We start from the raw sequence: 13325 nt of genomic DNA on the forward strand, positions 1-13325 counted from the left end.
TCACCTACTGACAGTAAATACATTGGGGAAAAGCTAGTTAGCAGATAAAGGCTCACCTCTGTATTTGTTCCTTTAGGAATTTAGGTGTTATCAGTGTTCATAATACAAGTGATGATTATGATATTTTAATATTATATACAGAGTAATCCCAATACTGTCTACTTATATAAATATAAAAAGTGGCTCATGATTAGAGCAATTTACCATTATCCAAGAATGAAGACTCTGGAATGAGTGGGCCAGAATACATGTCATCCATATACTGATACTGAGTTGATTACTCTTATCCAAGTTTTTAAAAGATTTATCTGGAAGACAGAGTGACAGAGCAAGAGGCAGAGAAGCAAAGAGAGAGAGAGAGAGAGAGAGAGAGAGAGTCAGAGACAGATCCTCTATCTGCTGTTTTACTCCCCAAGTGGCCACAAAAAGCAGTGATGGGCCAGACTGAAATTCAGAACGCAGAACTCTGTCCAGGTCTCCCACAGATGTTGGAGGAAATCTCAAATTTAGGCCATTGTCTGCTACCTTCCCATGGACATTAGCAGGAAGCTGGATTAGACCAGAGCAGCCAGGAATTAAGCAACTGTTCTGATATCAAATGCCAAAGATACAAGAGACAGCTTCATTTGTTGTGTCACAATGGTAATTCAGCCTAAACAATTTGCTTAGTCTCTCATCTTAAAGCAAGGATAAAACATATAAGATTTTAATACATGGAATGCTGTCAGAGCAACTGACTCGATCAGTAGTTGAAGAATTTAGAAATGCACACAATTGCAGTGTTATGTAACATCTCAATAATCTGGCCTCACTGTATCTCTGGTCATAAACAACATTTCCTACACTTTGCAAAGCTTCCTTGACACATACACTCGATTACTTCTGTGTGAAAATATACATCCCCAAGTGACTTAAAATTGAAACAACTAGTATAAGAAACTTTGGACATGGAACTTCAATGACAGGTTAGGGGCTAAGACATAATTTATCATTGTAATTAAATACCTTCAATGGACTCATTGTGCATATGTAAGGTGTCGAGGAATACATACATGATTATATAGTGAAAGGGTTACCATAATGAAACAAATCACATTGTCATTGTTTGAGAGTTCCCCATCCCCCATGGCAGGAACAGCCATAATAGCCATGTAGTCAGAATTCTGAATACATATATTGTTACTAAGTCCTCATGTTGCACACTGATCATTAGCCTTATTTCTCCTGTATAAAACAATATTCAGAAAATCTACAAAATGTTTGTGCTGTGAAAAATCAACACATAGATTTCAAAATTACTTGTGCAAAAGCAACATCTTTAAAGTTCATTTTCATGACTTTTTTTAATTTTTATTTTTCATGATACAGTTTCTTAGGCCCAGGAATTTCCCCTTCCACCCTTCCCTTATCTCCTCACCCACTCTGTTTTCCCTTATATTACAACAATAGTATAATTTTTCAACAAAAGTCACAAGCTCATCAGTTAGCTATTTAAGTATATCACGGCGTTGTAAGTGTAGACAATGGTAGAATGCCCAACATCCTATTGTCAAGATCTATTTAACACTTTCCATTGGGAATTCAGAAGCAGAGACGCATACTATGATGCATCTTCAAGTCACAGTATACTTGCCTCCATTATTCAGTCTCTCTGGATAAATATATGTATATACAGGTTTACATATATATCTACCGATTTTGTATTTTGCATGAAGGTAGTCTAATATCAAAGAAAAGCATATTGTTCTACCAGAGGGGGAAAAAAAACCGTTTGTCCCTTTTGAATCGACTTATCCCACTGAGCATAATAGTCTATAGCTGGGATCATTTTATGTCAAATGGTAGGATTTGTTTATCTATTCCTCTTTCAGTAAGCATCTGGGTATTTCCATTTCTTTTCTATGGTATATTATGCCATTGTAAATACAGACTAATAGGTCCCTTTCTCATATGCAGATTTCATTTCATTTGGATATATTCCCAGAAGTGGGATAGCTGGGGCGTATGCCATTTCAATCTCAAAAGGACAAATATCATTTCTTCTTTCTGATATAATGCAAACTTCATGCAAAATATAAGATCAGTAGCCTTTCAATACTGTTTTTGCTAAAACTCATGGGTTTTGATGTTTTTTAATTTTCATTTCTTCAAAATAACTTTTTTTATTAAAGTATTTTCTGACTCATAGATCATACAGTAGTACCATTCTCTCCAAGATTTTTGTTTTCTTTTTTATTTTTTCATTGATACATTGGTCATTCAGTAGCACATTATTCAATTCCATGCTGTTACAATTTTTTTTAACTTTCTTCCTGTTGCTGATTTTGTTTTATGGCTATGGCTTTTAAGGGAATGTATAGTAACTGTATAATAGATACCATCATATCCAGGTGCGAAGATATAATGCACTATGCATCTCTATTTCTGAAGCAAAGATGGAATCCCAATGAAAATGTTAAATATGTCTTGACAATGTAATGCTGTACGTATGCCATGTCTGAACCCACAATGTCAGGATACACATAAATAGCAGAATGATGGACTTATGATTGCTTATGAAGGTGCCTATACTATTGTAATAATATAGGGGAAATCAGTGGAATGGGGAGGGGATTTGGGAAAGGGTTAAGGGACAATTTGAACTACATTGAATTTGTTCTCTTTATATTAATACTACGTTAACATGAAAAAATAAGAGACTCAACAAATTGATATGAAAATGCAAGTACTCCAAGTGAGTTATGAAACTCATATGAGAACATGACTGTCATCCCATTTTCACTTTTCTATGTATGTGTATGGTGTGCAGCTTTAAAGATATGTAAATCAATGCGCAGTATACATATGTCTATAGTACGTTTTGTATACATACAGCATGATAAATAGTACTAATGAGTGAATACATTCTATATAAAGTATGGCACATGCTAAAAAAATGAACTGTGAGGTATGCCTTTCTCAAAATATGTTTGTGAGAAAAAACTTAACTGGAAAGTGGGAATACATTATTTTAATTCAATGAAAATTGAGCCTAAGAACGTCGTTAGAAATCCATAGGAATAAATTTTAACATATTGGGGATACCTGATATAAAACTGGGTGCACAGTCCTTACTTCTCTGAAAAATGTTGTAACACCTGATATTCCTTTTATAGAGATCGTGTGAGTAACAGTGGCTACTTTCTGCAAGGTCTTGTATTTTCATGAAAATGATGCCGGGAATGTTTTTGTGACTTACATGAAATTGTTTAGCATATAATATGAGTATATTAGTTTTTACAGTACCCACTTATTTTGACAATTAAGTAAAATAAAGGTAAGAATAAGCAATGAACATGGAAAATGTGCAAAATACATCTCTAATTAGGTAGTAACTCCCCAAACTGATGGGAATTTTCTTGCACTTTAACAAGAAGAAAGGAAGGAAGAAAAGGCAAAAGAAAAGAAAAAAGGAGGTAGAGAGTGAGGGAAGGAGAAAAAAAGAGATGTTTAGGAATCATCAGCTTTTAATTAATTTTCAGAATTCATATTTTTTTTTCAGAAAGATTAAGAAGATGAAACTAGGGAGAGAGAAAATCAGAAAAAAATCCATATACCATCATTGTATGCAAGACCTAAAAAAAAGTTGATTATGTAACACTGCCATTAAAGGTGTCAGCATATAGAACAAGGATGAGTTAAAGAGGAAGTGATTGACCATTTCATGAAATAATATATGTATCAATCAGAATGTCTTAAGATTATTTGAACTTCACTAGGTCAATTTAAGAAAAAATGATTAAATTCAATGCTACATTAAATGTTATAAGAATAAGTAAATTTAGGAATATGTTGGGATGATTAGATTTAAATTATTGGTGTACAAATTAGTTGGAAGCATCATGTAGAACATCTTTACTCCATTAATTGTGTTCCTTTCCCCATCAGGGATCACTCATCTAAAGTGCTATATACATAGTGAATTGAAAATTGATGAAAATACTTGCAAAAGAAATATACACATATGTTTAATATTCCCTAATTTACCTTTAGGTATACCTAAAAATAAGCTTTCTGGTCACTTGGAGTAAATGTGAGAATCAAGCCATGGACCATGACCTTACATGATACCAGGCAGCATGCTCTTTCCAATGACACCCGATTTCACCCCTCCTCCTTCTTGCTGCTGGGCATCCCAGGACTTGAAGCTCTTCACATCTGGATCGGTTTTCCATTTTGTGCTGTATACATGATTGCACTGATAGGCAACTTCACCATTCTCTCGGTGATCAAGACAGACAACAGCCTACACCAGCCCATGTTCTACTTCCTGGCCATGTTGGCTACCATCGACTTGGGACTCTCCACAGCCACCATCCCTAAGATGCTGGGGATCTTCTGGTTCAGTCTCAGAGAGATTATCTTTGGTGCCTGCCTTATGCAGATGTTCTTCATCCACAATTTCACTGTCATGGAGTCCACAGTCCTCTTGGCCATGGCCTATGATCGCTATGTGGCCATCTGCAACCCCCTTCGATATAGCACTGTCCTCACCAACAAGGTTGTTTCTATGATTGGTCTTGGTGTGTTAGTGAGGTCATTTATTACTGTTATTCCATTTGTGTTTCTGATACTACGATTGCCCTTCTGTGGGAATCATGTCATTCCCCATACCTACTGTGAGCACATGGGACTTGCTCGTCTCTCTTGTGCTAGCATTAAGATCAACATTATTTATGGTTTATGTGCTATTGGAAATCTTGTGTTTGACATTATTGCCATTGCTCTTTCTTATGTTCATATTCTCCGTGCTGTTTTCCGTCTTCCTTCCCGAGAAGCCCGACTCAAGTCCCTCAGTACATGTGGGTCTCATGTTTGTGTAATCCTTGCGTTCTATACACCAGCTCTCTTTTCTTTTATGACACACCGTTTTGGCAGGAATGTTCCCCGTTATATCCACATACTTTTGGCCAACCTTTATGTTGTAGTGCCACCAATGCTCAATCCTGTCATATATGGAGTCAGAACCAAGCAGATCTATGATGGTGTGAAGAAGTTATTACTGCATAAACTAGGAATGGAAAAGGGATAAATATCACTTCATATATCTGCAGTTTCATATGCAATTTTACGAAAATTCAGACGTGTCCTGTAGTATTTAAATGCATCGAGTTGCCACCTACTTTTTCTCCACTTCTTATTGTTTTCTTCTTTTTCCATTTCATTTTCATTTTGGCAGCTTGTACCAACTCTATTTATTATTTTTAATAGCTTCTTGATTTTTTATGTTAGATTGGAGTGTATCCATTTTTGGTAGAATAGCTAATACTTTTATCAATCAATATAATGACAAACATTTTGAGTTTGCAGGGTGCTTTGGATAAATTGTGACACTATGACTTTTTAGAAACTTTTAGAACTTACAGATTTTAGACTTAGCAAGCTCGATGTAGAAATACAGTTTGTCCTTCAATTGTTTAATAACATTACAATTTTCCTTTTGCCTCTCCTTTCAAGAAGCATGAGGTTTGCACTCTGTTAGAATCATACACATTCCACACAACGATTGTGGTTTTCCAATAGTCAAGCTCCTTAGATTTAATATAGATGATAGGTAGATAAGTAGATGATTAATAGATAGATATGCATATACATAGACAATTGAACAAAACTTATGGGTTTTTCACAATAATAATTTTCTTGTGATTCCTTATGGTAGTTTTTACTGCATGATTTGTTTTGATTTTATACAAAAAATTTAGAAAAAATATAGTCAATTCCTTTGACATGTCTGTCCACCTTGCTAAAGCTTTGTAGAAGAGATCATTTTCAGCTCTTTCTGTTAGTAAAAATATATGAGAAGATATTTTCAAATTACCTACTTTTTCACTTATAAAGCATCATTTATATAGCCTGTTTCTCTTTGTCTCCTTTAAATTTTCACATGTATGGTTATTATTATCACATACAGTCAATGTTCATTCTAATGTTCTCAAATGCTTCCTGGACTTTTACTATTCATTTCTCTCTGCTTCCGCTCCATTAACACCCTGAACAAGCTGTTCATTATCACCAGACCTCAGTCTCAAGTCCTTGGGCAATCGCTGCCAAAAAATTGTTATGAAAATTGCATGTTGCTGATGTCATTGAGTCTGTGAAACAGTAGCTCTTAGATTTGATGGAATTGGCTGAATATATACCCTGCTTTCTCTGAGCTACTACTGGCTATTCAAGTGAGACTCCTGAGAACTCATGCAGGAAAATGATTACTGCTTGCAGCTACAGAGAGGTCCATGGTGTATAAGGATGTTTTGCTTTTGGGAAACAGCTACGTAATTTAAAGCAACAGCTGTGAATCTGATCAATCAAGTTCTAGTTGAACTAATCAGGCCATTTGAACAAAATCAGATTGATGACACCAAGCATGCTTGTTTGATCTCAACTCCAGAAACACCTCTCCTTGGCCCAGCACAAGCTGCTGAACAAAACCCAGACAAAATAGCTGTCATCTCGCATCAACCTCTCTACCAACAAAAGTGATTTTGAGAGAATGTTACTTCTGAAAAGCACTGCATAAATGTGGAAATTTGGTCTTGAAATATTTCAGTATGGTAATTTTGGCAATCTCTTAGTCAAAGCTTTCATGTAGTGCTGTTTTAAAATGATATCAATTTTCCTAGTTTTTGTGTTCATTTGAGTTTTTTTGTGTGTCTGTGCTCTGCATAAAACTTCATATTCAACTGGTATATATTTGTGGCTGTAAATGATACTTGTGGCTGAAATTGTTTATATAGTGTTTTTTTCCAACTTTGTCCATACCGTGCTTGAACCAATTGAATCCTACCTACTACTTTCACTTATTTCCTTAATGTTAAGCCTGTAAATAGTTGCTTTATTGTGATGTGATGCAAAAGTAAGAATGCATTTTAAAAAGCAGAATAACAAATGAGAAATCTCAGGTTAATATAAAGTGAACCGAGTGTTTGTGAATAAACTTGCAGATTAGAAAAATAAAGCCATGGCATAAAATAGAGTATATGTCTTTGAAGAATTGTGTGCATTTTGTGACAGAGATGCATCTCTTTGGTCCGTAGTTGAATGACCAGGTAATCCTTGAAACTGAGGGTGTACTAACGGAGAGCATGTTCATTTTGTCAGTAGGAAGCAGGCTAACCTGTAACAAAGAGCTTTCCAATATAATGGCCCCATCAAGGGAAGCATTCATTGCTTCTGAAACAATCTAGAAATGTTCATCCACAGAGCAGGAAGTAGTGCATGGACACCACAGCATGACAGGGAGACATGAAGCGTGGAAAGCCTGTGCTAGGTAAGGCTCTACAACTCGAGCAGAAAGCGAACTCTGGCCGAAAGCCTAGGAGGAACCTATTAGCCAACCCGCACATGTGTGCTTCAAACAGTCCTTACAAAACCCCCATTAGGGAGGTATTAGCATCTCTTATAAATAAGAAACCTTTAGCTTGGTGGATTAAGGGTCATAACCATAGTTTATAAACCTAAAAAATAAGAAAGACACTGAATGAGATAAGAAAAAAAATGCAGCAAAGGGTCCGCCAACTGTCAACAAGCAGGAGGTTTTGTGCTAACATCTCCAGCATAGGCTGTGACAATCCTCCTGGCTTGATCCCTTCTGTGTTTGTTCATACTTCTTTTTTTTTATTAATAAATTTTATTTTGACATTCTTTACATAGTTAATTAGGGTAAGAAGGTTCAAGGGCTACAGGAAATTGGATAATACTCGTATGTTTTCCATATTGTTAGCTTCATATTTAAAGGGGGGTATTTAAGGGAGAAGCCCACCCAATTTCCCACCCTCCCCAGGTCCCGGATGTAGGGCATGCTCTGAGGTTCTTGCTCAAGTGGTTTTGATATTGCCACAGTTATGAATCGCTGTCAATTTTGCCACTCCAAGCACTATGAGATCTTTGAAAAATCCACTGATTGACATAGTCCATCATAGTTGAGATGGTTGGTTGACCTGTTCTGTCTTCTCTCTTTTCTTCATTAGGGTTCTGAGTCCAGCATTTAGATTAGGAAGATCTCCAAAGAAACTTCTTGTATGTGCTAACAAGTACAGGGCCTGGCACCGTCCATCGCTCCAATCAGCTGGTGGTTGCAATTGCTGGGTTGGTTCTGTTTTCACTCCCGACTTCCACTGGAACCAATGGGTGTTGCAGTCCAGCCTGGTTCTGCCCAGCACATACTTGGCCCTCACATAAACCAGCGGGAGCTGCAGCCTAGGTTGGAGCGACCCACAATAACCCCCACCAGGCCCACCCCCTACCCTGGTTTGCCAGTAAGTGTAGCAGTAATCCAGTCTGTCCCACACCCCATTCCACCCCAGCAGCTGTCTTAGTTTTATGTCCTCCTGTGGGAGTGGTAACCCAAGAGGGATGAGCCCACTATTTCCCTCCCAGGCCTCTCCCACTCCCAGATTCCAGTTGATGCTGCGTCCAAGCCCAAACAACCCTCGCCCACTTTAATTTTGTTTGCACCAGTAGGAATAATCCGCCCAGCCCAGCTTTTCCCTGATCTAGTCCACATGAGGCGCACAGGTGTGGTAGCTCTGCCTAGTCTGGTCTGCCCCCATCCCAGCCCATGCTTTCCTGCGGAAGTAGCTGTCCTGCAAAGGAACCCTCCCTTATTCCCCTGCCGGCTCTGCCCACTTCCTTTCTTGTTCTCAGGCTGGTTGGGCGCTGCGGTCCCTTCCGGTACAGGCAACCTCACCTCGGCATTCCATATTGTGCACTAGTCTTTGTTGTGACCGAACCTGGGTCGACCCACACTGGTGCCTGGATTTGCCAGTGGATGATGAAGACAGATTCAGCCTGGTCTTGCCCCCACGTCTGCCAATTGTATGCCAGTGGGTAGCTTTCCATGGCCTTTTCTGGGCTGTTTCCTATCATGTTTCTTGCGTTTACCTGCTGGGTCTGTGTCCTGCCAGAGGAGTTGCCCAGGCTCCTCCATCAGAACCTCTCCCAATGCCAGGTTTCATGCTTACCAGTGGGTCCATGAGCCAGCCCTACTCAGTCCACCTCCTGTCATAGCAGGAACTGTGGCTTTTCCTGACTGGCCTTCCACCCAATCTGGTTCTTGCTGTTGGATGTTCCAGCCCAGCCATGGTTTGTCCATACCCACGTATGGCTCACACATGGCTCAGTAGGGGTTTGAGACCCTGCCTAGTCCATTCCACATCTGCCCTGGTCCTCTAAACACCAGGGGGAGTCGGGGTCCAGCCCAGTTCGGTGCATCCAAACCCAGTCCACACTTGTGCCAAGGGAGACTACAACTGTTTCCAGATCAGAACGCAGCCCCACTTCCAGGCCACGCACCTCTTGGTGGGAACCTCAGCCCAGCTAGGGTTGTCCCCTTTGCTCCCCAACCGGGTCTGTTCCCAGCCATAGATCACATGCCTGCCAATGGATGCTCTGACTCAGCTTGGCACAACCCCTCCCCTGTCCCAAACTCTGCCTTAGATACTGTGGCTTAGCGTCCCTGGCTCCCACAGACCAGCAGGTACAAGAGCCTAGCTCGGCATGACCTCTGCTCCCTCCTGGTTTCTAGTTTTACTTGTGGGCTAAGGTTTGCTCAGTCGTGCATAATCTACTCTGTTCCATTACCAGTTGACACATTGGCCAGCTGTTGGAGCTACTTTTGCAGGACAAGCCCCAAGCCATAGCTTCTGCATGACTGGTATTTGGTGCTCAGCATTATTAGTGATGACAAGTTTTGCTAAGGAAGAGTTACTGCCTGTTTCAGGTCCAAGCAGCACAATGGGTTCAAACTGGAGCTAATCAAGCAGCAACTCAAAGAACCAAATCCCCAGAGCCCAGGGAAAACAGCTCACCCTGTGCACATGGCGGCTGTCCGGGATCCAGGCATGAGACGCCCCGTCCTGAGACCCACCAACTGCCAGGAGGCTACTGGAGGTTTAAATAACCCAGGCCCAAGGTCGCGCCCCTCCCAAATCCCATTCACCGCCCCATGAAGGTGGGTCCCGGATCTGCCCAGTACTGGAGGCCTCCCCCCCTCGGTCTATTCACCCCGAAGGAAGCGGCCCCTGAAACCCAGCAGGCCCGGGGAAAACAGCTCACCCTGTGCACATGGTGGCTGTCCGGGATCCAGGCATGAGACGCCCCATCCTGAGACCCACCTGTTCATACTTCAATGTGAAATCTCATCATGGAGCTTGTTCCTGTCCAGTTAGTTCTGGAATGTTTTCATGATGGATATTTTCAAGTTTACATAGAATAAAGAGAAAATATCCTTCACAAACAGAGAACACCAACCCAAGAAATCACTTTCACAATTGGAGATTGTGGTACCTTACAGCAGATAGGAAGAAGTAAGAAAATGCAAAGGCTGAGGCAAATCAAGCTGGAGAAGGGCTGTTGTTTTACAATACACCAGCTATGATCCTCACACTGGTAAGAAATACTTTGCAATGAAAACACCAATGTTGAGTCCTGTTCTGACCTACTAAAAACATGCTCAGGAGGAAGTAAAATATAAATTTCTCAGCTATTTTCCCTTAGGTAATCAATTTGTTGAAGATTTACTCATCTGAAGGGCAGCCTAGGTACAGAGAGAGAAAAGGGGAGAGATTTTTCATCTGCTGGTTTACTCTTTAAATGGCTACAATGGCCAATGGCCAGGATTAGGCCAAGTCAATGCCAGAACCCGGTAGTTTCATTCATGTCTCCCACTGCGTTTCCATGCACATTAGCTATGATTTGGAAAAAGTGGAGCAGCTGAGGCTCTAACCTAATGGGATTCTAGCATTGAAGGCAACTTAACACACTGTGCTACAATGCCAAGCCCTCACTCCCATTTCTCATATAACCAAATGTTATCCACCAAATGTTATATTTTGTTCATTTTGGTGCATATATATGTTAATATATATATAAATATATTTTAATATATATATTCATCAGTTACTGGATGTTTGGCATGGTCCACACTGATCATTGAATTGTAGTGGTCTAGTCTTCTTCTTTCTATGCCTGTTTCACGCACCCTTCTCGAGCTCCGAACTCAGCAGGAGTTGGACTCCAGCATATAATTCTACTTCAGCTACAAAATATAGATTAACCTACTTCAGCTATAAAACCTAAATTAACCAAAAGTATACACAGATGTGTTCTAATCTATAAAATTAATAATAAATGATGCTATAAAATATGTGACAGAAAAACTAAACACTGAATTTGTGGAAAATAGGAGAATTTTGTTTGGAGAAGCTCAACAAGATATTTTTAACTTTGATTCTTTGTTTGCCTAATTAAGCATTATCTTGGAAATAACTTCAGTACAAACTATTAATTCCAAGTTGCAGAAAAAGACATTTTCATTGTAACTTGCAAACAATTTCAATAAGATCAAATAACAGGCAATATGGTAACTATTTGTACTACATATATAATGAAACTTGCATGTTTTATGGTGCAAATATTGTTTATTTGAGGTTTGAAAGTTTTATTAAATAAATCAAAATCCTTCATTTCATATGAAGGTGTCTATTGGTAACTTCATCTGACAACTTCTTTGTTAACATCAGTAGGGAAACTAAAGACACAACACTAGACAAGGATCAAAGGTGTTCAGTTTGGGAGACAATTTATTAAAGGTCCAATGTTAATTAGAAGAGCAAAACTGAATAAAGTGATAGGCAAAGGCCAGCATATACCCATAAATGAAAGAAAGAAAGAAAGAAAGAAAGAAAGAAAGAAAGAAAGAAAGAAAGAAAGAAAGAAAGAAAGAAAGAAAGAAAGAAAGAAAGAAAAAAACTTTATCTAGCAAAGAGTAATCCCATCATCTACCTCAGTATACACAAATGGCAGGGGTCAGTATTAAGTCACTCTCACACTAATGATAATTAGTCAGAAATAATGTGTAGTAATTATCTCTTGGAGTTTATGCATCTGGCAGACATCCCACTTACAACTAGAGATTTCACAGGAGATGGTTTGAACCTAGGAATTAGATTTTGTAAAAGAAAAGAGACTGCAAGGTCTGCAGAGAAAGACATCAGTGTTAAAAAGACAAGATACACAGAAATTGAAGTAGGTTGCAGAGTCAGGTTTCCAGTATCTCCAATTACAAAATATTAAAGGACCAGGTGACTTATTATTATGGATGAGATCATGCCAGCAGAGGACATGTAGCTTGCTCTAGTGGAATTCCAATCTGGATGTCCATAGATTCCTGAGCTTGATGTAGAGTGCAGTTTCTGAAACTCAGACCCATTTAGTCAGCAAGTATGTTCAAGCAATCTGGCATGGCAACTTAGTAAACATGAGATAAGGACCTTGAAATACTGAGAAAAGAACACATGAGTGTTGCTAGGAAGATCAAAACCCTTGCTTAAAAAAAGATTATGGCAAGAATGTTACCTTTTAGAAAATAGAGAGAGAACCCGTTCTCGTATCTGTTTGGTCCTCACACCATAAATGATAGGATTGAGTGAGGGTGGGAGAACTACATAGAGATTGGCAATGAGAATGTGAAGGTAGTGTGGTATGTTGTGCCCAAATCTATGAGTGAGAAAAGAGAAGAGCGAGGGGATATAAAAAACACAGAGCACTGCTATATGAGACCCACAAGTGCTCAGGGCTTTAACTCGCGCATCCTGTGATGGGAGGTGGAACACAGCACGGAGAATGGAAACATATGAGATGCCAATAAGGACGAGGTTCAGAAGAAAGAGGGCAACTACAAACAGCCCATAGATAGCATTAATACGGATGTTTCCACAGGACAATTTTGCAATGCCCATGTGCTCACAGTAGGAATGGGCTATTATGTGGGCCTGGCAGAAGGGCAGGCGGTAGATAAGATAGACGATGGGAAGTATAACCATGGCTGGGCGAATGACGATGCACAAACTGATGCCCATCAGCACACTGGAGGTCAAGATGCTTGTATATCGGAGGGGAGCACAAATGGCCACATAACGGTCAAAAGCCATGGCCAGCAGGACCTCTGCTTCCATGCCCGTCAACGCATGGATCAAGAACATCTGCAGCACACACGTACCAAAATTGATCTCGTGAGCATCAAACCACAGGATGCCCAGCATGCGGGGCACAGAGGTTGTAGAAAGGGCCAAATCAATGGATGAAAGGATGGCCAAAAAGTAGAACATGGGCTCCCGCAGGGACTGCTCTGCCTTGATGACCAGAAGAATGGTGGCATTGCCCACTAAGGCCACCAGGTAAATAGAGCAGAAAGGCAGGGAGATCCAGACATGCACCTCTTCCAGGCCAGGGATGCCAATCAGGAAGAATGTGGCTGGATGAAAAATGCTCCTGTTCTGATGTATCAT

The 13325-nt window shown here is 39.8% G+C and overlaps 2 protein-coding genes across 2 annotated transcripts; one reads left to right on the forward strand and one right to left on the reverse strand.

Moving 5' to 3' along the window:
* The first annotated feature begins 3329 nt into the window (after positions 1–3329).
* LOC121145289 (olfactory receptor 52E2-like) lies at positions 3330–5071 on the forward strand. The gene is made up of 2 exons (XM_040964018.1): positions 3330–3362; positions 4148–5071. Exons 1-2 carry the CDS (start codon positions 3330–3332, stop codon positions 5069–5071), a joined length of 957 nt encoding a protein of 318 aa, XP_040819952.1.
* A 7318-nt stretch (positions 5072–12389) lies between these two features.
* On the reverse strand, positions 12390–13325 carry LOC121145411 (olfactory receptor 52J3). The gene has a single exon (XM_040964229.1). The coding sequence runs from the start codon at positions 13323–13325 to the stop codon at positions 12390–12392; it is 936 nt and encodes a 311-aa protein (XP_040820163.1).

The sequence above is a fragment of the Ochotona curzoniae genome, unplaced genomic scaffold, assembly GCF_017591425.1.
Source record: "Ochotona curzoniae isolate NIBS_2020 unplaced genomic scaffold, NIBS_Ocur_1.0 scaffold_3223, whole genome shotgun sequence".
NCBI classification, from domain to species: domain Eukaryota; kingdom Metazoa; phylum Chordata; class Mammalia; order Lagomorpha; family Ochotonidae; genus Ochotona; species Ochotona curzoniae.